This window comes from Salmo salar, chromosome ssa07 (genome assembly GCF_905237065.1).
Source record: "Salmo salar chromosome ssa07, Ssal_v3.1, whole genome shotgun sequence".
NCBI lineage: Eukaryota > Metazoa > Chordata > Actinopteri > Salmoniformes > Salmonidae > Salmo > Salmo salar.
The window spans coordinates 42344591-42370987 of record NC_059448.1 but is presented as its reverse complement, the minus strand read 5'-3'; the positions used below and the strand labels follow the sequence as shown (position 1 = coordinate 42370987).

The window sequence follows — 26397 nt, the reverse complement described above, 5'->3', positions numbered from 1 at the left end:
GGCAGCTCTACACTTTAGCTCAGTGAGGATGTTGCCTGTAATACATGGCTTCTGGTTGAGGTATGTACGTACTGTCACTGTGGGGACAATGTCATCGATGCACTTATTGATGAAGCCGGTGACTGATGTGGTATACGCCTCAATGACATCGAATGAGTCCTGCAACATATTCCAGTCTGTGCTAGCAAAACAGTCCTATAGCTTAGAATCAACATCATCTGACCACTTCCGTATTGAGCAAGTCACTGATACTTCCTGCTTTAGTTTTTGCTTGTAAGCAGGAATCAGAAGGATAGAATTATGGTCAGATTTGCCAAATGGAGTGCGGGGAGAGCTTTGTACGCATCTTTGTGTGTGGAGTAAAGGTGGTCTGGAGTTATTTTTTTTTAACATCGAATAATGAAGTACGCTTTATGCACCATTTTGTTTGTGTGAACCCATTACACCGCTGTGCTTTAATAGTGACCTGCTCGCCCCATTTTAACATTGTATTTGGGCTCTCAAACAATGCGCACTAACAGAGCTATTCAATCATGTCTCTCAAGGGTTGATGTACTGCTGTTTTTCTTTATTTGGCAGGAAATGTATTAATGAATGCCACTGATTTACCATGAGTCAGCTCACCTGCATGGTGTCCCAGGTCTAAATCATTCCCTGATTTGAGGAGGAAAACCAGCAGTGTTGCAGCCCTCACACACAAGGGGATTTGAGTAGACAGTAGCCACTCCTGTCAGTCATTCTATTGATGGTAGACACAAAACTGCCATAATAACTATATTTTTTAGAAGGAACCTGGGGTGTCTCGGATAAATTACAACTTCACCAAAAAAAGGGAGAATGTTTTCGGCCCTTGCTCCAAAGAGGGAACCTTTTCAATAGCCTCTCTCTCACCACATGTGACTGAAACAAAGCAGGGCTCCAACTCCTTTCTCTAAATAATGAGCCAATGGAGGACTGGTGTATGTGCCACAAATAGCAAAGTGAGCCTTGTCTTTTACCGCAATTTGGAATGAGGGGGAGCATACCTCGACCCCCGACAGAGGAGGCATGTGTGCACATTTAGACCGCTCAGTGTACATCGTGGAATTCCCGAAACTGTCGGAGCGTTTACAAGAACGCTCCTCAACTATTCAGTTGAAAAGGATCTATGGTATAAACGCCACTTATTTTTTTCTTTACCCGAGGGAGTTTTACTTTTGGGAACCAGTAGACGTGTGTGTGAGACTGTAATCCACCCGTCTGCACGGAGAGGAAGTTCGGCTACTGTTGACTTTTTTCTCTTAGAGTAGCCTAACCCAAACCAGGTGAAGTCGCCCCCCCCGTGCGCAGCCAGCGCTCCGATATAGTTGAAACCCTCTTTGTAGTCTGTAGCCTATTTCGGGCTCTGAAGTCTTGGTGAAGTTCTTCATTTTTCTAACTTCATTTTGGCTCTGTCTGTGTCTGATCTCATATTTTTATGCGTCCTCCTTTTGGTTCTGGATGGGAATGGCAGTTTTCTGACAGCGGGCAGGAGCAGAGTCTGATCTAGCCACAGTCATGAGGTTCCGCTTCTCGAGAATGTTTTTAATCATCTGAGAGGCACTCTTCCCCAAAGAAAGAGAGAGGGAAAACTTTTCCATGCTCTCTCGGGGCTCCATAGTGTTCGAGGATGTGAAAGTTGGACTGTGGCTCACTTTGATCTAACTTCATTATCACGAATAACGGAATAACAACGTTGGGGAAAAGGTTTTGTTTGTTTGTTTGTGCCAGCTCACAAATCAACACTCAAATTTGCCATAGCGACGGCTCTTGGACACCATGTACCCCCTCTGAAATACCAACCAGGTCATCTTTGAAAGATAAAATGCAGCACAATGTTTCAGGTCGTGGCTTATTCCTGAAGTGCGTGTTTTTACAGATAGAAAAAACACAGAGCAGCGGGGCTAACGGCCAGAGTTGTGTGAGGTCTGAGTGGGACGCGGAGAAGAAGTAGGCTAAATATCTTCCCTCATGGTATGCCTTTATTCTTCTGCCAGCAAAGTTGGGAGTGAAGCGGGAATGTTTCTTCGGGGGCTCTGGACGCTCCGCCGCAGGTATTGCTCCGGACGGTTATTGCTCCTAGGGGTCGCGGTGTGTCTTTTCTACCAGACCCTGATGGTGGCACGGAGTCGGTTCAAAGGCGGCCCACCCGCGGCTGATGAACGCAACAAGTCAACGATGACTGGAGCGTTGGAGGTATTTGATGAACTTCTGCAGGACCCTTCGAGGCTTATTTCTACCCTGGAGGCTTTGGAGAGGGAAATATATGTAAGTGGGCTCATAATAGAAGTGCACTTAAATGCTGTCTATTTTGCAATTTTTGTCCTGTGCTTTAGGTAGCCTACATGCACTTGGGATGAACCTTGAATATTGGAGATTCAAGGATAAGCTTTGATCCATCCCACAATGGGAAAAGCTCTGATACAAGTCCATCTCACAATGACTATAAGTCCATTTCATAATCAAAACACATGGGTATAGTCTTTCTTTACACAGTGCTGCGTTAGTTGCGTGCAAGGGTTGCATGGCTCTCTATGCAGCCTGTGTTTTGTTTTTGGGCTCAAAACACCGTCTGAGTTTAATTAACTTTAATGAGCACCAACAACCTTAGCTTCAAGTCTCACAACAAAATTATTGGATGCTGACTCCTTGGTTTAGCCTATATAACTAACTGGTTGAGCCTATTTTAATTTAGTTGTCAAGTAACGTAAACTGTTTAAGAATAGCGAACAGTTTTTTTTCTATATATGTAGTGTTGAGGTATTTAAATGAGCGAGCTAGGGGCTCGAGGCTCAATGCCCATTGGTCAGCTGGACACGTGCTCTAGAAGTATCCCGGGTGCGGCTTTATTTAATGCGCGCTCTTCGCTCCACGTAGATGATTGACACCTGTATGAACCTTTCAAAACAAGGTTGCATATCAATTTCCTGGGTTATTTTGGCTTGCTTCTGAAGCTAAGCAGGGTTGGTCCTGGTCAGTCCCTGGATGGGAGACCAGATGCTGCTGGAAGTGGTGTTGGAGGGCAAGTAGGAGGCACTCTTTCCTCTGGTCTAAAAAAGAATATCCCAGGGCAGTGATAGGGGACACTGCACTGTGTAGGGTGCCGTCTTTCGGATAGGAAGTTAAACGGCTGTCCTGACTCTCTGAGGTCATTAAAGATCCCATAGCACTTATTGTAAGAGTAGGAGTGTTTACCCTGGTGTCCTGGCTAAAATTCCCAAGCTGTCCTTCATATCATCATGGTCACCTAATCATCCCCAGTGTACAATTGGATCATTCATCCCTCTCCCCTGTAACTATTCCCCAGGTCATTGCTGTAAATGAGAACGTGTTCTCAGTCAACTTACCTGGTCAAATAACGGTAAAAAAAAAAGTGTTCCCTGATGTAGCCTAACAGTTTGGCGGTTAATCAAGTCGGATAAACCATCATTTTACAGCACTCATGCGTCCATAAAATGACAGCTGACATAATCTGAGGTAAACCGAAGATGAGTGATTTAAATGTATTTATTACCCAGCTGCCTCAAATGTGGCCAATGCCTTGACCATTATAGCCTTGCTTGACATTGTATGGGCTAGCTAGAGCGTGTGTATGACTGGGTGACAAAGAGACTAACAGTGTGCGTTTGTGCATACATATGTGCATGTGGGTAACACAATAGGATGACAGACTGCTCTGTAATTGTGAGAGTATTCTAGTAATCCCACTGTTACTGTGTTTGCTTTTCAGTCTTTCAAGAAGTGTGTGTTGTATTTTGACAAGAGTGATGCTGCCATAGATCGCAGATCAGCTGCTAGTACCTCAGGTCACCACACAGCTCTCTGGTTACCATCTACCTCTAACAACTGATTCTAGATCAGCTCTACTTACCCACTTCTAACCTTTACCATTATGGGTTAAATTAGGAAATTGTTCCTGGAACAGTTATTTTATTAGGTCATACTTTTCCTTCTCTCTGGTTGTCTTGGCCCCTTGGAGAGGAAGGGAGAGAATAAATAAACAAGGAGAGGGGGGAGGAGGGATGGTGTTGAGAGATAGAGAGGGAGGCAGTCTGTTGGACTTGACTATGTGACTATGCTGACTATGTGGTTGACAGGGAGAAAGCGAGCTGTCACAGCCGAATTTGTTATCCACCACAAACACACTGCCTCAGTTTAGCTGAGTGAAACCCCGTGTTCCAGAAACCCACTCTAAAAGTTCTGAATGTTGGACTTATTGTGAATCAGAAGTTTGAAGTCTGAGCCATTACGTTGCCCTTATTTCTCCTTTCATGATATACTCAAAGGAGTCTTTCATAGTTGACATTGAGTGTGACTGGGGGGGGGGGTTTGCTTGTTGGCATGTCTAGAGCCATCGTTACAAAAGCCACTGTAGTGTTTGTGCCTGTTACCCTCTGTGGCATGTCATAATGAGTAGCTTCACACTGTGTGTATGGGGTGTTCAGTATTGTATCTGTCTATGGCGGGATGGTGATTGGAATTGCTGGAGAGTTGTTAGGGATGGGGCGTTTTGGCAAGGGTGTTTGTGTTATAGGTTTGCAATGCGTGTGTGAGAGTGTGTGTCCATGTGCGTGTGTATGCAGTTAGCACCTGTGTATAGCTGTCCCAGGCTTTCCCGGGTGCTACCGGCATGAGTGCTCCGGCAGTAGGCCAGTAGTAAGTTTTAGATCAGAGTTACGGAATGTGATTCTCCAGCTCTTTATCCCCTTTGAGTCTCTTCCAGACCCTGACAGCCCCATTCAGTCCCAGGGCAGGAGGGAGGAGGCAGGAGGCTGGACCATGGATCAGAAAAGCATGGAACACAGCCTCACTCGCACACACACACACACTGTGATTCAATGGCACTGGTATTTCCATCAGAGTGGCGTTCGAACTCGCCACATGTGTATGGAGCATGTTTAGTGGTGTTCAGAGTGGAACTCCTGCCAGAAAGGATGACAGACTTTTGCTGCTTTGACACTGATTGGCTGAAAGTGTGTAAGGGAGGAGGTTTCAGCATTTTGACCACTGGCACTAACCGGACTCTCGGAGAAGGTCTTGGATAGGGTCAGGGAGTCCGTTAGGGTGCTCTGGAGGTAGGGTCAGGGAGTCAGTTAGGGTGCTGGGGAGGTAGGGTCAGGGAGTCCGTTAGGGTGCTGGGGAGGTAGGGTCAGGGAGTCAGTTAGGGTGCCCTGGAGGTAGGGTCAGGGAGTCAGTTAGGGTGCTGGGGAGGTAGGGTCAGGGAGTCAGTTAGGGTGCCCTGGAGGTAGGGTCAGGGAGTCAGTTAGGGTGCTGGGGAGGTAGGGTCAGGGAGTCAGTTAGGGTGCTGGGGAGGTAGGGTCAGGGAGTCAGTTAGGGTGCTGGGGAGGTAGGGTCAGGGAGTCAGTTAGGGTGCTGGGGAGGTAGGGTCAGGGAGTCAGTTAGGGTGCTGGGGAGGTAGGGTCAGGGAGTCAGTTAGAGTGCTGGGGAGGTATGGTCAGGGAGTCAGTTAGGGTGCTGGGGAGGTAGGGTCAGGGAGTCAGTTAGGGTGCTGGGGAGGTAGGGTCAGGGAGTCAGTTAGGGTGCTGGGGAGGTAGGGTCAGGGAGTCCGTTAGGGTGCTGGGGAGGTAGGGTCAGGGAGTCAGTTAGGGTGCTGGGGAGGTAGGGTCAGGGAGTCAGTTAGGGTGCTGGGGAGGTAGGGTCAGGGAGTCAGTTAGGGTGCTGGGGAGGTAGGGTCAGGGAGTCAGTTAGGGTGCTGGGGAGGTAGGGTCAGGGAGTCAGTTAGGGTGCTGGGGAGGTAGGGTCAGGGAGTCAGTTAGAGTGCTGGGGAGGTATGGTCAGGGAGTCAGTTAGGGTGCTGGGGAGGTAGGGTCAGGGAGTCAGTTAGGGTGCTGGGGAGGTAGGGTCAGGGAGTCAGTTAGGGTGCTGGGGAGGTAGGGTCAGGGAGTCAGTTAGGGAGGTAGGGTCAGGGAGTCCGTTAGGGAGGTAGGGTCAGGGAGTCAGTTAGGGAGGTAGGGTCAGGGAGTCTGTTAGGCAGCTAGGGTCAGGGAGTCAGTTAGGGTGCTGCGGAGGTAGGGTCAGGGAGTCAGTTAGGGTGCTGCGGAGGTAGGGTCAGGGAGTCAGTTAGGGTGCTGCGGAGGTAGGTCTGCCCATGTGTGTACTCCAGTGGCGGTCAGTGCTGTTTAAGATGAGGGAGGACACTTTTCTTTTCATGAGTATGGCCTTATTTCTATTACAACATATTGGAGGACTTTCATTCATATTCCATTCACCTAGTTCAATGTAACAGCGAAAGGTTTAGGCTACTACATGATACTAAAATTTTCCCTATACACATCATAAGGGAGCCTATTAATGAAAGTTTACAACATAGGTGCACAGACAGTGACACATTCAATACCGCCTTGCACGCTCTTACATGCATCTAGCTGATATAGTGTGTAACCATTAGTCCAGCAGTTGCAAATTAGAGTTTCTATTGGACAAATTCAGGTATATTTATCCCCATTTTGTTCCATTTGCTTCCGTTTAAGAAATGTCTTTTCAACAGAATGAATACACCCCAGATCATGTGTAAACACAGTTCACATTCATAGCAGCCATGTTGTTTTCCTTCTCTCATCTATGCACTCTCCTCCTCTCACCTTGTCCCTTCGCTTGTGGACTTCAATGCACAACACATCAGCTGTATGTGACCAGGCGAAAAAAACTTTCCAAACCATATCATAACGGCTACACACAGTCTACATCGATGTCACCATATTAACTTCATAGTCAGCATAGCTAATAGAACTAACGTGTTAGTAAACCTGCTCCAATCATGCAGTAACGTTACAGTGTACAGTCAGTAAGCAGTTTAGCACTTACACCGAAGGGCCCCGATGGCAATACATTTGTAAAACCAAAAGCTTACCTTGACTTCCAGTGTTGTGATGAATAGTCATAACCAGCTAACTAACATAGCATCCCCCTAAACAGATTACCGACCACTTTGAATCCCCCCGTACCTTTTCTGCTATGCAATCTGGTTTCAGAGCTGGTCATATGTGCACCTCAGCCACGATCAAGGTCCTAAATGATATCATAACCTCCATTGATAAGAGACATTACTGTGCAGCCGTATTAACGACCTGGCCAAGGCTTTCGACTCTGTCAATCACCACATTCTTATTGGCAGACTCAACAGCCTTGGTTTTTCAAATGATTGCCTCGCCTGGTTCACCAACTACTTTTCTGATAGAGTCCAGTGTGTCAAATCAGAGGGCCTGTTATCCGGACCTCTTGCAGTCTCTATGGGGGTGCCAGGGTTCAATTCTTGGGCCGACTCTCTTCTCTGTATACATCAATGATGTCTGGTGATTCTCTGATCCACCTCTATGCAGACGACACCATTCTGTATACTTCTGGTCCTTCCTTGGACACTGTGTTAACTAACCTCCAGACGAGCTTCAATGCCATACAACTCTCCTTCCGTGGCCTCCAACTGCTCTTAAATGCAAGTAAAACTAAGTGCATGCTTTTCAACCGATCACTGCCCGCACCTGCCCGCCCGTCCAGCATCACTACTCTGGAAGGTTCTGACTTAGAATATGTTGACAACTACAAATACCTAGGTGTCTGGCTAGACTGTAAACTCTCCTTCCAGACTCACATTATTAAGCATCTCCAATCCAAAATTAAATCTAGAATCGGCTTCCTATTTCGCAACAAAGCATCCTTCACTCATGCAGCCAAACATACCCTCATAAAACTGACCATCCTCGACTTCGGCGATGTCAACTATAAAATAGCCTCTAACACTCTACTCAACAAATTGGATGCAGTTTATCACAGTGCCATCCGCTTTGTCACCAAAGCCCCATATATTACCCACCACTGCGACCTGTAGGCTCTCGTTGGCTGGCCATCGCTTCATACTCGTTGCCAAACCCACTGGCTCCAGGTCATCTACAAGTCTCTGCTAGGTAAAGCCCCGCCTTATCTCAGCTCACTGGTCACCATAGCAGCACCCACACGTAGTACGCGCTCCAGCAGGTATATCTCACTGGTCACCCCCAAAGCCAATTCCTCCTTTGGCCGCCTCTCCTTCCAGTTCTCTGCTGCCAATGACTGGAACGAACTGCAAAAATCTCTGAAGCTGGAGACTCTTACCTCCCTCACTAGCTTCAAGCACCAGGTGTCAGAGCAGCTCACAGATCACTGCACCTGTACATAGCTCTGTAATTAGCCCATCCAATCTACCTCATCCCCATACTGTATTTATTTATTTATCTTGCTCCTTTGCACCCCAGTATCTCTACTTGCACATTCATCTTCTGTACATCCTACCATTCCTGTGTTTAATTGCTATATTGTAATTACTTCGCCACCATGGCCTATTTATTGCCTTACCTCTCTTATCCTACCTCATTTGCACATGCTGTATATAGATTTTTCTACTGTATTTTTTATTGTATGTGTGTTTATTCCATGTGTAACTCTGTTGTTGTATGTGTCGAACTGCTTTGCTTTATCTTGGCCAGGTCGCAGTTGCAAAAGAGAACCTGTTCTCAACTAGCCTACGTGGTTAAATAAATGTGAAATAAAAAAATAAAATAAAAAATTTGAACAGGGTGTTTGTGTTGGCTGAACTAGCTAGCTGCATTTGCTAACTAAGTGAAACTTAAAGTTAAAAGAAAGACAATCTATCTCTATTTCTCTCTTGCTTCTTCATTTTGGAGGAAATTAATTTGTTCAAAACGGTTCAACAATTGTCTTTCTCTCTCTTTGAGTCAACGACTCACCACATTTTGTATACTGCAAGGCTCGCTAGCTGTAGCTTATGCTTTCAGTGCTAGATTAATTATCTGATCCTTTGATTGGGTGGACAACATGTCAGTTCATGTTGCAACAGCTCTGATAGGTTGTAGGACGTCCTCCGAAGTTGTCATAATTATTGTGTAAGTCTTTGAAAAGGGGTGAGAACCATGAGCCTCCAAGGTTTTGTATTGAAGTGTATGTACCAAGAGGAGGACAGAAGCTAGCTGTCCTCCGGCCACACCATGATGCTAACCTAAAGAGTGCTGTTGAGGCTACTGTAGACCTTCATTGAAAAATAGTGTTTTAATAAATTATTTGGTAACGTGATAATATTTAGTATAGTTTTATCTAAAAATGATAACTTTTTAAGTGTTTAACAATTAAACATTTTATGAAATTCACTGAGGAAATCCTCTGAGGAGCCTCCCCTGGTGTACTCTAATGGCTGGGTCCCAATACTGTTAATTAGTCCTCTACTTGGTATCCTTTTCTAAATGATCAGTAATCTAAATTGAACGGACTGCTAGCAGCAATAGTGGTAGCATATGAAGGAAACTCTTCAGTTGATGATACTGATAGAAGGCTAGGAGACACCTGCACCATATTACTGTACTGAGGAAGGATGGAGACACCTGCACCATATTACTGTACTGAGGAAGGATGGAGACACCTGCACCATATTACTGTACTGAGGAAGGATGGAGACACCTGCACCATATTACTGTACTGAGGAAGGATGGAGACACCTGCACCATATTACTGTACTGAGGAAGGATGGAGACACCTGCACCATATTACTGTACCGAGGAAGGATGGAGACACCTGCACCATATTACTGTACTGAGGAAGGATGGAGACACCTGCACCATATTACTGTACTGAGGAAGGATGGAGACACCTGTACCATATTACTGTACTGAGGAAGGATGGAGACACCTGCACCATATTACTGTACCGAGGAAGGATGGAGACACCTGTACCATATTACTGTACTGAGGAAGGATGGAGACACCTGCACCATATTACTGTACTGAGGAAGGATGGAGACACCTGCACCATATTACTGTACCGAGGAAGGATGGAGACACCTGCACCATATTACTGTACTGAGGAAGGATGGAGACACCTGCACCATATTACTGTACTGAGGAAGGATGGAGACACCTGCACCATATTACTGTACTGAGGAAGGATGGAGACACCTGCACCATATTACTGTACTGAGGAAGGATGGAGACACCTGCACCATATTACTGTACTGAGGAAGGATGGAGACACCTGCACCATATTACTGTACCGAGGAAGGATGGAGACACCTGCACCATATTACTGTACTGAGGAAGGATGGAGACACCTGCACCATATTACTGTACTGAGGAAGGATGGAGACACCTGTACCATATTACTGTACTGAGGAAGGATGGAGACACCTGCACCATATTACTGTACCGAGGAAGGATGGAGACACCTGTACCATATTACTGTACTGAGGAAGGATGGAGACACCTGCACCATATTACTGTACTGAGGAAGGATGGAGACACCTGCACCATATTACTGTACCGAGGAAGGATGGAGACACCTGCACCATATTACTGTACTGAGGAAGGATGGAGACACCTGCACCATATTACTGTACTGAGGAAGGATGGAGACACCTGCACCATATTACTGTACTGAGGAAGGATGGAGACACCTGCACCATATTACTGTACTGAGGAAGGATGGAGACAAATACTTGGAAGTCTGGAGATTATTTTAGACAGCTCGCCCCACCTGTCTGATGTGTGCATTACTTTACAGTACAGTAGGGCAGTTTTAAGAGCATGTACAGTATGTCCCCACTGTGTACCCATAGTTCTTGTCTGAGGTCTGTATTGTAAAGGTCTGATCCTTGCACGCTTCACTACTCTATGGAATTGGATGTTTAGTAGCCAGCCAATGTGTAGGTCTATGTTTATATTTGATATGGGTTAATGTCTTGTCGGGTAAGTATTTCAACTGTGAGTACAGCATAGGAGGTATTGTTTGTAAGGGTATGCGGTTATAAGGAAGTATGCTCAAGTTGCCTCTGGACACATATTTCAAATGGGTACATTGAGTCATTATGCATGTAGCTTTCTGTTATGTTTAACTACATATTTGCGTATGTAAAATGTGCGTTTTTTGGGATTGAATGATGACTTTCTGATTTGTTTTGACTGCTCTCAATTTAAAACAAGATCTCTTACTCAATGTACTGAATGCGACTTATATGGTATAGGGGGATATGCATTTTGCAGACCCCCTCAATATGGATGTTTGGCCTTGGATGTGACTGGGTGATATGAGTCACGGAATGGGTGTCTATATATTGCCAGTGGGCTGTATATCTGTTTCTCTGTCTGTCTCTGTGTGCATGGCTGAGATGGGAGTATTTATATCCCTGGGCCTCTCAGACACACTGAACTCTACCCATGGAGCCAGTGGTAAGACTAAGCCACATCCTGTCACTGAGAGAGAAGGTTAGGGATGGAAGGAGAGAGTGGGAAAGAGAGCCAGAAAGATGGGGCGATGAAGGGCTCAGATAGATATTTTGACGGAGTGTCAGAGGGAGTGGAGGAAGAAGAGAGTGAGGGATGGGGAATGGAGGCAGGGAGAGAATGACTGTGAGAATAAAAGAGAGAAGTAGAGAACAGAAGAAAAAGCCTCCTTGGCAGATCCTTCACCAGTAACCAAGGAGAGAAGCAGCATGGTAGTGCATGACCAAACAGGCCCTCCAGACCCAGATGAATACCAACACATAGACAGGGCCAGAACCAGGGCTTATACAGCCAGCCTCGGCCTCTCCAGACTCCCCTGCAGTCTCACACAAACAGGCCTTTCTCCTTTTGGCTCACCCTCCTGTCCCCTAATTCGCCATCTCTCCCTCTCTTCCTCTCTCCCTCTCTCTCTCTCTCTCTCCTCCCTCTCCCCAGACAGCTAAACTTTCACACATGTATTTTCCTTCTAAACAAGTGCAAGGCCCATTAACCCTCTGCATTCCTCCGTCTCTCCACGGACGGAGGGAAATATGGGCATTATAGCGCACGGTTAACAGACCCACCTTAGAGGGCTAACTATCACACACTGGATGTGGTATGTGAAGTGAACCCAGGGGAGATTTATGTGGGTTGACTTTTCACGCTCGTATGGAAACGCTTTGATTTGTATGGGCTGCTGAGATCATGTGAGTCACTCATAAATATTGTAGTACTCTCAGTCCATTGAAAGCTGTCTTTCCCCATATTTACTAACAGTGTCAGTGTTGTTACTATTGTGGTAGAAGGTTGGGGTTAAAGTGATACATCTGTCTCGTTTTGCTTAGAAATGCAGTGTAACTGTAGAGAACTGTGTCTGGAAACCAACCCAGAGCAGAGCGCCACCCAGTTCACGTGACCATCCAAAAACACTGCTGTGACGTCACATCACTCTGTTGCGTTCATATTTCAGCAGTGGTGGCAGAGAATGTGGGGCATAACCTGGCTGTACGTCTTATTCAAGCCAATAAGCTGTATTGAGTAATGTATTTGGGGAGAGGATGTGGATGATGTTGAAGTCTTGTGGTTTGGGGTCAAGTTTAGTGTCACAATTGGTTAGGTAGTGTGTTCATGTACTGTGTGTATGGGTCTTCATCATCTGGACTGGAACGAGGGGTTAAGGTGAAGATGTTTACCGTAACCATATGTCTGCTAGCATCAGAGCGGTTGCCAGGGGATTGCCAGGGGCATAGCCACTAGAAGTAGTTTGAGGGAGGGGTTGCTGTACATTTTGGTGCCACATTTTTTTTAATTCAGATTTTTCAGGGGGTGCTGCAGCACCCTCAGCACCCCTACTTCCCGCAGCTATGGCCAGGGGGTTGCTATGGGGTGGAAGGACCAGAGAGCATGAACTCTTGGGAAGAATCATAGGTCGGGCCCAGTCAGCCAGGACTGTTAAAGATAGCAGGTCTATTAATATACGACTAAATGTGGGATACTGGGATTCAGTATCAGCAGAACACATACCAGATACTGTACACTCAATGCTACTGCCCCTCTGACAGCTAGATGGGCTCCACTGTCCATCACAGGGTCGTCATGGGGACAAGGGGCGGGGTCAGTATTTTTTTTCTCGTTGGTGATGTCAGCACTGGCAGATTAGGTCATTTTAGAAAACATGGAGAACCCTTCATTTTAAGGGCTGCTTGTAAACTCATTATACACAATTAGTAAATAGTTTGTTAACCATTGGTAAACTAAACTATGAATACATCATAAATCGGCTGTATTCACAACACTATTTCTGTACGTGCAAAGAGGCATTATGCAGTATTGATACAAACTTCTTTGCTCATCAAATCAGTTACCAAATGAAAAAGTGGAAGCAATTTCCTCGGTAAACTTGAGCTCGCGGCTGTGTGCTGTGTATACCAAAACAGTATAATCAATACAAACATCATTTCCCCAGCAGTGGTTCTCCCTCACTCTGCCAAATAAACTGTTTATGAGTGTGTTTAATATGAGTCCCTCTCGGCTACAGATTATATTGAAGGTGCGCTGCTCAGAGGATTGCCTCTGTTGTTTGATTGCCTTGATTCGATTCCCCGCTTATTAAAGTAATATTATTCTAATATTTCACTCTGTGTTATGGGCCAACTGTAAACTCGCTCCTTCCTTGCTGGAGGAAGAAGAGAGGAGGAGGAAGGGGTGGTGGAGTGTATTCCTTGCTGGAGGAAGAAGAGAGGAGGACGAAGGGGTGGTGGAGTGTATTTGTTATTACTCAGGGAGAAAGGGAGCGAGGGAGAGGAAGAAAAATTGAAGAGGACAAAAAGAGTTCTAGGCCTAGGATCCCAATTTGGGGAATCTCCTAATGAAATAATAATGTTTGTGTCTGAACTGGGCCATGGCGGATTGGCAGGCAGGCAGGCAGCAGGATGAGCACTGTGGAATAATTGCATGTTTGAGATTAGTATCTGGGGGAAGAGAGGATGGGAAGGGGGAGTGTGTGTATTGGAAAGTGGAGAGAGAAGGGGGCTGTGGGTGTATTGGAGGGTGGAAAGGATTCTGTGGAGCTGGTTGGAAGGGGATGGGAGGGTCGAGCAACTGGTTGTAGCTATGGGGGTCTTGTGACGTTCCCTCTGATGTGGCCTGCAGCTCCCAGATGGAAACGTTTACAGGCCACGCCACCACAGGCCTCGGGAGAACGAGAGGAGCGAAAGAGAGAAAATAGAGAGACGAGTGGAATGGTATGGAGAGAGAGAGAGACTGGAGAGAGTGATTTGAAGGGTAAGAGAGAGAGAGAGGGGAGACGAATGGAGAGCGAGAGAGACAGAAAGACCGGAGAGCGAGATTCAAAGGAAAAGGAGAAAGGGATAAGAGAGAGGAAGAGACTGATAGAGAGACAAATGAATGAGCAGGCAACGGAGAGGGAGGGGCGAACATTTCTGAAAGAAAAGTCCCTCTACTTCAGAAATGATATAGTGAAAACTGCCCTCCCTCTCCTTACCAAAGGAGATTAACTTTTTCTCTCTCTCTCCTACCCTCCATCTCCCCTCCCCTCCCTACCTTCACCCCTGCACCAGCCATCCCAGTTTGATCCTGCTGCTATCCTTATCCAGCTTATCCAGCCCAGAGTTGTGTAAACAGAGCGAGCTGAGCAGCTACATAGCTTTCATATGTCTCTGTCAGCCTAACCCTTCACAACTGGTTTCTCTCTCGCTCGCTAAGGGTTTAAGCTTGTTTGGCTCAGGCTCTACTCCCTAGTGCTCTAGGGTTGTTCTGTTCACTGTTTTGATGCCCTTTTCGATCGTTTATGGGTGCATTGTTTTAGTGCCGGTAATACATTCTGGCTCCCGAGTGGCGCAGCATCCAAGGCACTGCATCTCAGTGCTAGAGGCGTCACTACAGACCCTGGTTTGATTCCAGGCTGTATCCCAACTGGCCGTGATTGGGAGTCCCATAGGGTGGCACACAATTGGCCCAGCGTCGTCCGGGTTAGGGTTTGGCCGGGGTAGGTCGTAATTGTAAATAAGAATTTGTTCTTAACTGACTTGCCTAGTTAAATAAAGGTTAAATCAAAAATGTAAATACAAATAGGATTGAAATGAGAAAAAGTTCCATATGAACTGCCAGGAAATGGTCACTCTTGGCATCATGTACTGTCTGTACGGTCTTTGTTTGTATTGCATATAAATATACAGCAATGCTGTTGGTGGTCGGAGTGACCTCTCTATATGTTGATATTGAACATCCCTCTCTCCCCGCTGTTCCTCAGGTCAAGGGGTCCAATCAGAACCGGGCCGGGCGGGTCACGCGGGCCGTCGTGTTGACGGGTCAGCACGTAGCCGCGGATACAGAGGTCCAGCTGTTCCAGCGGATCCTGGAGCAGCGAGGCTACGAGGTCAGCCTGTCCCGATACGCCGAGACCAACACAGCCCAGAGACACGATAACGGTGAGATGGAGGGAGGGAGGGAGAGAGAGAGAGATGGAAGGTGAAGAGAAAAGTTTTTCAACAGCATCGGCTAGCACTGAGAAAAGATAGCAGTGAGCGAGAGTGGTGGGAGGGAAGGTGGAAGAAAGGACGGAGGAGAAGGAGGAAAGAGGAGAAGAAGGATCAAGAGAGATGCAGGATGGAGAGATTAGGGCAAGATAAAGAGAGGTGAGCAGGTTTTACAGTTAAGACGGAAGGATGGGTAGAGAGAAGCAGAGAGGGAGGGAGGGAGCATGGAGAGGGATGAGAGACAAGGAATGAGTGGAAAGGGTCCCAGAGAGGTAGAAGCTGATAGATAAATAGTACACTGTACGGTACAGTCTGTACCTGCACACATACACAAACAATCCATTATTCACTTATTCCATGTACATGTGCTTCCCCTCGTCAAGTGAGGAGAAAGGAAGTATACACACAATGGCTTCATTCACTAGCTATTTGTCCCCAGGCAAGTGACTTGTGCGCATACACACACACACGCGGATGGCGGTATTCCAGTCACTCATGACGTACAGACACAGACATTAGAGCAGGGTTAACACAGGTGTGTGTGTGAGAGAGGCCTGCTGCTCTGGCCAGGCAGGTGGGTGGGAAGAGGTTAAAGGGTTAACAGCTACAGAGGCTGTTCTGCACCCCCTGATGGGTTTACTGTCCTGGAGGGTGGAGCTGTTTTTAGGGCTCACTACCCCACCTTCTCCCCACACCGCCTTCGACTGTACACACCCATCCCAGCCAGACAAAATAAGGTTGATGGACTGCAGAAAAAGACAGATGAATAAGGCAAGATTTCCTTCGTCTTATTTCAATACTTTTTCTGTAATCTCTCCCTCTGTCTGGCCCGGGATGTGTGAGCGTGTATGGAGTTGGAAAAGGAGAATGGTATTCCAGTGACCCAGTGAAGGACGCTACTGGAAAATCCTTGGAGCTCAGCACAGAAATACCATGTGGCTAGTTCAGCTGGAAGGCAGAGGGGGAGAGAGCGATAGAGAGGGACACTTATAGGAGACCAGATGTTTAAACTACCCTTGTCATTCAGGGTCATAAATCACTGCTCTACTAGTAAGACTAGTCCCAAGGATTAGTGTTTGTGTGTGTGTGCAGACAGGTATGTGTGCAGACAGGTATGTGTGCATGTGCCTCTAAGTGTGTGTGTGTGTGTGTGTGTGTGTGTGTGTGTGTGTGTGTGTGTGTGTGTGTGTGTGTGTGTGTGTGTGTGTGTGTGTGTGTGTGTGTGTGTGTGTGTGTGTGTGTGTGTGTGTGTGTGTGTGTGTGTGTGCTCCTGGGGTTTACTATCAAGAGGAGAGTATCGCCAGGTCGCAGGGGTCAGGCTCTGTGTGTCAGAACGCCCAGCTGTCTCTCACCCCATCAGTGTGATGATTGACAGGTCAGCCTGTAGACCACACTGGGGCTATGGTCACCCTGATCAAAGAACCCAGCAGGTCGTTAGGTAAACAGCAACACCCATAATGACTTTACCAGCCCAGAAACTGAATAGCATGGACCTGGTAAATGTCTTTAGGACTGTGTCCTAAAAGTGTCCTATAAAAGCGTCATATTCAGTCCTTGCACATGTGCGTATTTATGATGGAAAGAGCAGACAAGGAATGTGGAATGTTTAAGAGTATTGGGATATGCCTGTGTCATTAGCAGGGGTGGCCTTTGCTTGTGAAGGAGACAAGGAATGGGGCCATTTAACAGTATTGGGACACTGCCTGTGTCATTGCCAAGGTAGGTTACGTGTGTGACAGATCATTTCAGCCCAGTCTCCCATATAATGGATTTGTCCGATCTACATCAGGGCTTAAAAACTGGTGCGTACTGGAATGAAAGGGTAGGGTTCCTGGAAGAAAGAGTCCAGGTCTTTAATTTGATGAGTCATAATTGTGTTAGTCTCTTATTGGCTCGAATGCATCAGATTAGAGGGAGCCAATCATTTCCTGTTTACTCAAGCCAACACAAACAGAGAGACAGAGATTGGCATTTACTGTTACTGTTGTTGTTTTCTCTAAGGGCCTTTTCAGTCTCCCATCAGACTGTGCGTGCTTGTGTGTCAGGGCTCAAATTCTCTGATGGCATTGGCGGCCATGGCTGTCGATGCCCCCTTGTTAGGCAGTAATGCCCTCTAAGAAAATGTATCCCTTGCGACCAAAGTGGCCGTTGTGCCCTTGGGCTGAATATAATAATTATAATTCCCTTCTCCCGGCTGCCAATCACCGTAGCCTACTCCGAAGCACCTCTCAGTCACGTGCTCTCTCAGATATCTCAATTCTTATTAGTCAATGCCCGTGAACGGATCCTTCTCACAGGCATCGCAGATCCGAAGTAGGCTACAAGTGAAGACCGACACATTGGGGATGCAGCGCCCTTCTTACCAAATTCCGAGGCGCATATTTCTACTGTATTATTGACTGTATGTTTGTTTTTACTCCATGTGTAACTCTGTGTTGTTGTATGTTGTCGAACTGCTTTGCTTTATCTTGGCCAGGTCGCAATTGTAAATGAGAACTTGTTCTCAACTTGCCTACCTGGTTAAATAAAGGTGAAATAAAATAAATAAATAAATAAAAATATTGAAGATGTTAGAACTGTCCACATTTACTTTTCGTCAGCCAACAAGATGAGTAACGAACAGCAAAAGCACTAGCCTATGTCAATCTACTATCCCCCATAGTCCAAAAGTTGACATATTCTATTGGCAGTGGCGATTTTAGCATGTACATCTTGGTGGGGCAAACTACCCCCCCACCCCACCCCCTCAGTCGCAACACCTTACCACCACTACACTTGGCTATCAGCGGAGACCTGTCTGGCAGCGAAAAAGTTAATTCAGCCTAATTTACTGCCTTTAAAAAAAACATAGCTGATATGGCTGACTTGCTTAAAAAAAATTGGTTTCTACTGATAATTGAGATGTACAAACTATTGCATAAGGGGACGATGAGCAGATAAGAGGCAATCCGTGATTTTGATAAAGACATTAAAAAGCGAACTAGGACTGATGTAGTCAATATAACTATTTGTTCAGCACTTTTGAAATGTACAGTGACAGAATTCAGAACATGGGCCGTTCTTACAGTGTTCTCCCTGTACACCAAGTCAGAACTGTAGGGTAAATAAAGGGAACATATAAGCAGACAATGAAAACTCTTACAATATTCGATTATGACATTTTTCTAAAACAGGCTATAGACTACATGTGCACCAGCAAGTCAGAACAGTAGGCTAAGTTATGAGGGGAAAAGGAAGCAAATTATTAGAGTTAGGCACATGGGCTACTAACAGCTTAGTAAACTCAGCAAAAAAAGAAACCAAATAACTTCACAGATCTTCATTGTAAAGGGTTTAAACACTGTTTCCCATGCTTGTTCAATGAACCATAAACAATTAATGAACATGCACCTGTGGAATGGTCATTAAGACACTAACAGCTTACAAATGTTAGGCAATTAAGGTCACAGTTATGAAAACGTAGGACACTAAAGAGGCCTTTCTACTGACTCTGAAAAACATCAACAGAAAGATGCCCAGGGTCCCTGCTCATCTGCGTGAACGTGTCTTTGGCATGCTGCAAGGAGGCACGAGGACTGCAGATGTGGCCAGGGCAATAAATTGCAATGTCAATACTGTGAGATGTCTAAGACAGCGCTACAGGGAGAAGGGACGGACAGCCGATCGTCCTCGCAGTGAAGGACCACGTGTAACAACACCTGCACAGGATCGGTACATCCAAACATCACACCTGCGGGACAGGTACAGGATGGCAAACACAACTGCCCAAGTTACACCAGGAATGCACAATTCCTCCATCAATGCTCAGACTGTCCGCAATAGGCTGAGAGAGGCTGGACTGAAGGCTTGTAGGCCTGTTGTAAGGCAGGTCCTCACCAGACATCACTGGCAACAATGTCGCCTATGGGCACAAACCCACCGTCGCTGGACCAGACAGGACTGGCAAAAAGTGGTCTTCACTGACAAGTCGCGGTTTTGTCTCACCAGGGGTGATGGTCGGGTTCGTGTTTATCGTCGAAGGAATGAGCGTTACACCGAGGCCTGTACTCTGGAGCGGGATTGATTTGGAGGTGGAGGGTCCGTCATGGTCTGGGGCGGTGTGTCACAGCATCATCGGAATGAGCTTGTTGTCATTGCAGGCAATCTCAATGCTGTGCGTTATAGGGAAGACATCCTCCTCCCTCATGTGGTACCCTTCCTGCAGGCTCATCCTGACATGACCCTCCAGCAGGACAATGCCACCAGCCATACTGCTCGTTCTGTGTGTGATTTCCTGCAAGACAGGAATGTCAGTGGTCTGCCATGGCCAGCGAAGAGCCCGGATCTCAATCCCATTGAGCACGTCTGGGACCTGTTGGATCGGAGGGTGAGGGCTAGGGCCATTCCCCCCAGAAATGTCCGGGAACTTGCAGGTGCCTTGGTGGAAGAGTGGGGTAACATCTCACAGCAAGAACTCGCAAATCTGGTGCAGTCCATGAGGAGGCGATGCACTGCAGTACTTAATGCAGCTGGTGGCGACACCAGATACTGACTGTTACTTTTGATTTTGACCCCCCCCCCTTTGTTCAGGGACACATTATTCAATTTCGGTTAGTCACATGTCTGTGGAACTTGTTCAGTTTATGTCTCAGTTGTTGAATCTTGTTACGTTCATACAAATATTTACACATGTTAAGTTTGCTGAAAATAAACGCAGTTGACAGTGAGAGGACGTTTCTTTCTTTGAGTTTATTACTTTCTTAGATACAGTATACATATCTCCCTGGCATATTACATAATTTATGCAGCAGCATACAAGATATAATTTTGGACTCATCTTGTTGTGCTCACTTGAACAGGAAGACGGTGCGGCGGTCTTTTGTGACAAATGTTTGTCATCAAACTTAGTCATCAAAGTCTGGCATTCTCTGGATGTGTGGTGCTTTCAAGACAACTAGGAACTCGGAAAAAACAAGGTTGAATCATGACGTCAGCGATCTTCAGGTCGGAGCTCTAGATAGAGGCCCGAGTTCCCGACTTGGAATTCTGAGTTGGGTGACCGTTCAAAATGTATTTTCCCAGTCGGAGCTAGTTTTTTTCACGAGTTCCCTATTGTCTTTAAGTCTGAGATTTCTCTGTTCTGAGTTTCCAGTTGTTTTGAGCGCGGCCGAAGCCATGGTGGATTGACAGCATGGCCAATGTTGAATGTTTATCCTTTTAAGTTTGAAAAAGAGACACTTAAACCCAGACTTGGACCACGCACCCATTCCACTGAATATCAGGCTAGTGATTGCTTTGCAATTCTTGCAGTTAGCCACTGATTCCTTCCAAACCACTCATTGTTAAAAATTAGCGATTTCCAACTTGTTGTATAATGTTTATGTCCAGTGGCCGATGATCACCGATCCATTTTATCTATAATTTACCTTCATTATTTATCTTCATTTGACAAGGATTGAAAAGAATTTGCCAGTAGATTGTCAACTTGATTCATGATGATGACTGCTAGCTAAGATTTTGAAAGTCCAATCAAAGCTACGGTACATATAACGTGATTTGACGTCATTTTATCTGAGGCCAATGACCTTGAGCCTTCTTGGATGGGCACTTCTAATGTAACTCTATGGCAGCACCCAATTTTCTATTGAATGAATCAAATTTACAACCACCTAACAACTCCAGGAATTGCATGTTGTCCAGGATTTTGTACCTCTGTGCTATCTGAGACTTGATGTTATCATGAATTGAGTCATACAGTGCCTTGTAGGTGTGCCTTACATCGTGAGTGCCCTGCCAACACTTCCTCCTCTGCATGATCTCTGGATCCTCAGTCATGCTTGCTGCCTTCTTATATATGGCACTGAATACTACATCAGACTTGTGCTCCTCCATTCTGCTTGTCAGATTCTCTATTTTCCTACAGTAGGCTACATCCATGGCTTGCTGCTGCACTATGTGTGAGCAAAGATCTCCTCAAAAGGTAGAAGTAAAGAAAATCTAATCAACATCTTCCAGCTTTGCCTTGAACCCATCTGCCCATGACACAGTATCATCATCCATGGTCGGGTGCTCTGTGATGTGAGTGAAGGTGTCCTTCAGTTACTCATAGCTTTTCGCCACAGTGTTGACAATTCTAGAAGTGAAATTCCAACGTGTTGGTGCATTTTTTTGTCAAGCGTGCACATCCAGCCTATTCAAGAAACATCACACTGTTGGTCGACTTACAAAAACAAGTGGTGAAACCGCCCAGTGTCGCAAAGACAACCTTAACTTTGGGAATGAACTTGATGCTCTGACTCTGAACTAAATTGAGCCGGTGTGCAATACACAAAAGTGGCACTCGGAGCTACTTCTCTTACGTTTGCCTGCAGGCCATTTAAGTCAGAAGCCATTACAGCAGCACCTTCGTAGGTTTTGGTAACAAGTTTCTCCATGAAGTTAAACTCAGACATCTCAGAATTCACAGTCAAACACAGACTGGCCATGTCGCCCTGTTGACAGATCAAAGTAGCCCAAGATACGTTCCTGAATAAAGCCCTCATCATCCACATACCTGACGCTAACTAACAACTGCAAGTGACAGCTGATGTCTGTGGTTTCGTCTATTTGCCATGCGAAAAAACGGCGCTGCGTCCACCTCTCCTTTAATCTTACTTTTAATGGATGATGCGATGGAAGCTATCAAATCATTCTAAATTGATTTCGAAAACCCAGAAAAGACAGTAGAAAGTTCCATATGTTCAGCAAGTAACGCATCATAACGTGCTATTACCTCTGCAAGCTCCTTGTAGTTGCCCTTGTCAGTGGAACTTTCCCTCTCATCGTGTCCTCTAAAAGCAAATTCTTGCATGCCCAAAATTGCAGTGATACATCCGTTTCTTCTTAATTTCCCATTGTGTTGCGCAGTTTGAATACGCGGACCTTCGTCCATTACATGATCGATGCAGCTTTTTCCCAGAAGCTTGAATCTGATGTGGGCATTTATATGCTCCCTGCTTTTGTGGTGCCGTTTACCTGAGCAATCAATGTTCTTTAGGTCACAGCCCAAGGCTCAGACTTTCCAAAAAGCAGGCAAGGCCAGCAATACAGGCAGCTTGATGAAAGTCTCCCTGTTAACCAGCTATACTTTTGATACCAATTGGTATTGAACGCCCTCACCTTTTCATCCTTCTTCATGAAACTGATCTCAGGCAGAGGTCAACCCTTGGTATTAATTCGCACCTTTTTCCGTGTACCACAGAGAATGAAATGGGTTCTTCAGCAAAAAGTCCACAACATTTTCGGTAGCATTAGTCATTCTGGTGGAGAAAACTGCATGCTCATGCTGCTTGCTAGCTAGATACTGCTACTTGCTACTGAAGTTAGCAAGGCAAATTTAAACATATTGCACTAACTGGACACAAAAATAAAGTCCTGAAAAAAATGTATAATATACCTCCTCTGTCTCCTGTATTTAGAAAAAAACGAATTTGAATTGAATAATATCCCAAAAATGCTCAACTATCACTCTTCACTCTCAATCTCTATCCAACAATGCCACCAAGCTTCTCAACACATAAAACCCCCATAATGCTCTGTGGCACAATCCCAATACAACAGACTAGATTTATTCTCTGATCCTAATCCTGTGATTGGATGGACATGTCAGTTCATACTGCAAATGCTTTGATTGTTTGGAGGACGTCCTCCGGAAGTGGTCATAATTACCATGTATGTCTATGGAAGGGGGTGAGGCCTACGAACCTCCTAGGTTTTGTATTGAAGTCAATCTAGCCAGAGGAGGATGTAAGCTAGCTGTTGTCTGTCTACACCATGGTGCTACCCCAGACAGTGCTGTTGAAGTTACTGTAGACCTTCATTGCAAAACAGTGTAGTTTATTCAATTATTTGGTGAAATGAATATATTTATGAATATATTTAGTATAGTTTTATCTAAAAATGATCACTTTTTTAATGTTTCACTTTTTTTATTGCAATTTCACTGGTGAGAATGGTCCACCCCTTCTAAGGAGGATCCTCCACTGATATATATAATTAAAAGTCTCATTAATGTTTGGTTACATTTTCAGGTGCCTCCCTCATGTCAGCATCGATCTGGCCATGACAGGTTGTAGCCAAAGCCTATCACCTACACATGTAGGCTAATTATTTATGTACATTTGCATACACTTATGTTTTTCTTAACAGAAAAGCAACAGTTTTTAGTTTTTCAAATCCTTTTAATTGGCAATATTGGTTAATGGCCTTGGTGCCCTAGCAAATGGCCTTGGTGCCCTGGCAGATTCGGTACCTCTTGAAGGCCAAATGGCCTTGCCCCTAAAATCACTCAATTCCAGGCTGTGTGTGTGTGTGTGTGTGTGTGTGTGTGTGTGTGTGTGTGTGTGTGTGTGTGTGTGTGTGTGTGTGTGTGTGTGTGTGTGTGTGTGTGTGTGTGTGTGTGTGTGTGTGTGTGTGTGTGTGTGTGTGTGTGTGTGTGTGTGTGCTGTTCTGAAGGTCTGGGGCTCTGGGCTGGATCGGGGTCAACTCAGACCAATGGCAGGCTGATAAGGGAGCTGTTGCAAGACCTGAAAGCAATGATTATAGGTTACAAAGAACACTACACACACTTAATCTCTCTCTGTATACAGGTGTACGTGTGCATGTATGTGTATATATATATGTGTGTATGTGTATGCATATATATATACTGCTCAAAAAAATAAAGGGAACACTTAAACAACACATCCTAGATCTGAATGAAAGAAATAATCTTATTAAATACTTTTTTCTTTACATAGTTGAATGTGCTGACAACAAAATCACACAAAAATAATCAATGGAAATCCAATTTATCAACCCATGGAGGTTTGGATTTGGAGTCACACTCAAAACTAAAGTGGAAAACCACACTACAGGCTGATCCAACTTTGATGTAATGTCCTTAAAACAAGTCAAAATGAGGCTCAGTAGTGTGTGTGGCCTCCACGTGCCTGTATGCCCTCCCTACAACGCCTGGGCATGCTCCTGATGAGGTGGCGGATGGTCTCCTGAGGGATCTCCTCCCAGACCTGGACTAAAGCATCCGCCAACTCCTGGACAGTCTGTGGTGCAACGTGGCGTTGGTGGATGGAGCGAGACATGATGTCCCAGATGTGCTCAATTGGATTCAGGTCTGGGGAACGGGCGGGCCAGTCCATAGCATCAATGCCTTCCTCTTGCAGGAACTGCTGACACACTCCAGCCACATGAGGTCTAGCATTGTCTTGCATTAGGAGGAACCCAGGGCCAACCGCACCAGCATATGGTCTCACAAGGGGTCTGAGGATCTCATCTCGGTACCTAATGGCAGTCAGGCTACCTCTGGCGAGCACATGGAGGGCTGTGCGGCCCCCCAAAGAAATGCCACCCCACACCATGACTGACCCACCGCCAAACCGGTCATGCTGGAGGATGTTGCAGGCAGCAGAACGTTCTCCACGGCGTCTCCAGACTCTGTCACGTCTGTCACGTGCTCAGTGTGAACCTGCTTTCATCTGTGAAGAGCACAGGGCGCCAGTGGCGAATTTGCCAATCTTGGTGTTCTCTGGCAAATGCCAAACGTCCTGCACGGTGTTGGGCTGTAAGCACAACCCCCACCTATGGACGTTGGGCCCTCATACCACCCTCATGGAGTCTGTTTCTGACCGTTTGAGCAGACACATGCACATTTGTGGCCTGCTGGAGGTCATTTTGCAGGGCTCTGGCAGTGCTTCTCCTGCTCCTCCTTGCACAAAGGCGGAGGTAGAGGTCCTGCTGCTGGGTTGTTGCCCTCCTACGGCCTCCTCCACATCTCCTGATGTACTGGCCTGTCTCCTGGTAGCGCCTCCATGCTCTGGACACTACGCTGACAGACACAGCAAACCTTCTTGCCACAGCTCGCATTGATGTGCCATCCTGGATGAGCTGCACTACCTGAGCCACTTGTGTGGGTTGTAGACTCCGTCTCATGCTACCACTAGAGTGAAAGCACTGCCAGCATTCAAAAGTGACCAAAACATCAGCCAGGAAGCATAGGAACTGAGAAGTGGTCTGTGGTTACCACCTGTAGAACCACTCCTTTATTGGGGGTGTCTTGCTTATTGCCTATAATTTCCACCTGTTGTCTATTCCATTTGCACAACAGCATGTGAAATGTATTGTCAATCAGTGTTGCTTCCTAAGTGGACAGTTTGATTTCACAGAAGTGTGATTGACTTGGAGTTACATTGTGTTGTTTAAGTGTTCCCTTTATTTTTTTGAGCAGTGTATATATATATATATATATATATATATATATATATATATATATATATATATATATATACACATACACATATATATATATATATATATATATATATATATACACATACACACATATATTATATATATATATATATATATATATATATATATATATATATATATATATATATATATATATGTAAATATATATATATTTACACACACAAAGGTAAAGTTCTTGCTATCCATTCATCTCTAGGCTGCCATAATAGCTGTTAAATCACTTCCTCCTATTCTCAATGCTTCAGAACAGTGAGATCAAAACAGCTATGGTTCTGGCCAAAAACACCACGTTTCCTCTCCTCTCCAAATACTGGCTGTACAATCACTACCAGATGTTTCTCTCTCTCTCTCTCTCGATTTCTGTTATATCTCTCTCTCTCTCGATTTCTGTTATCTCTCTCTCTCTCTCTCTCTCTCTCTCTCTCTCTCTCTCTCTCTCTCTCTCTCTCTCTCTCGGAGCACCGTATTTGGTATGGTTTCAAAGCTTCATTTATTTGTACAAGATGCTTACTTTTAACCGTTCCCTCTCATTTCCCTCTCTCCCAGGTGGCAGTGTGGGGTGGAGTGTGTTGGTGTGTCTGAGCGGTTCAGAGAAGAGTTGTCTGAGGAGAGTGTCCTTCTCCCATCTGCAGCCCCATCAGAGGGTGAGACCAGCTACACACACACTGTACGGGAATGCTCAAATGGAAGGACGTCTCATACGGGAACATTGGTGACCTATGTGGGAATGTTACCCCATGTCGGATTGTTGACCGTTGGTTGTGTAGTTTTAATCTGGGTTTCATATTGGTGTAACACAGTCTCCTAAAACCCCAGCTGTGAAGCTTGATCCCCTAATG

General features: G+C 45.7%; 1 protein-coding gene across 2 annotated transcripts in view; it reads left to right on the top strand.

Annotated features, from left to right (window-relative positions):
• Window positions 1–1038: 1038 nt before the first annotated feature.
• The window catches only part of LOC106609304 (cadherin-like and PC-esterase domain-containing protein 1), an 80097-nt gene continuing 54738 nt past the window's right edge, over window positions 1039–26397 (top strand). For both annotated transcript variants that reach the window (XM_045722004.1, XM_014207972.2), the window contains exons 1-3: window positions 1039–2286; window positions 15049–15226; window positions 26105–26202. In XM_045722004.1, coding sequence (XP_045577960.1) covers window positions 1990–2286; window positions 15049–15226; window positions 26105–26202 — 573 coding nt within the window. In that variant the 5' untranslated portion in view covers window positions 1039–1989. The remainder of the gene's footprint in view (window positions 2287–15048; window positions 15227–26104; window positions 26203–26397) is intronic.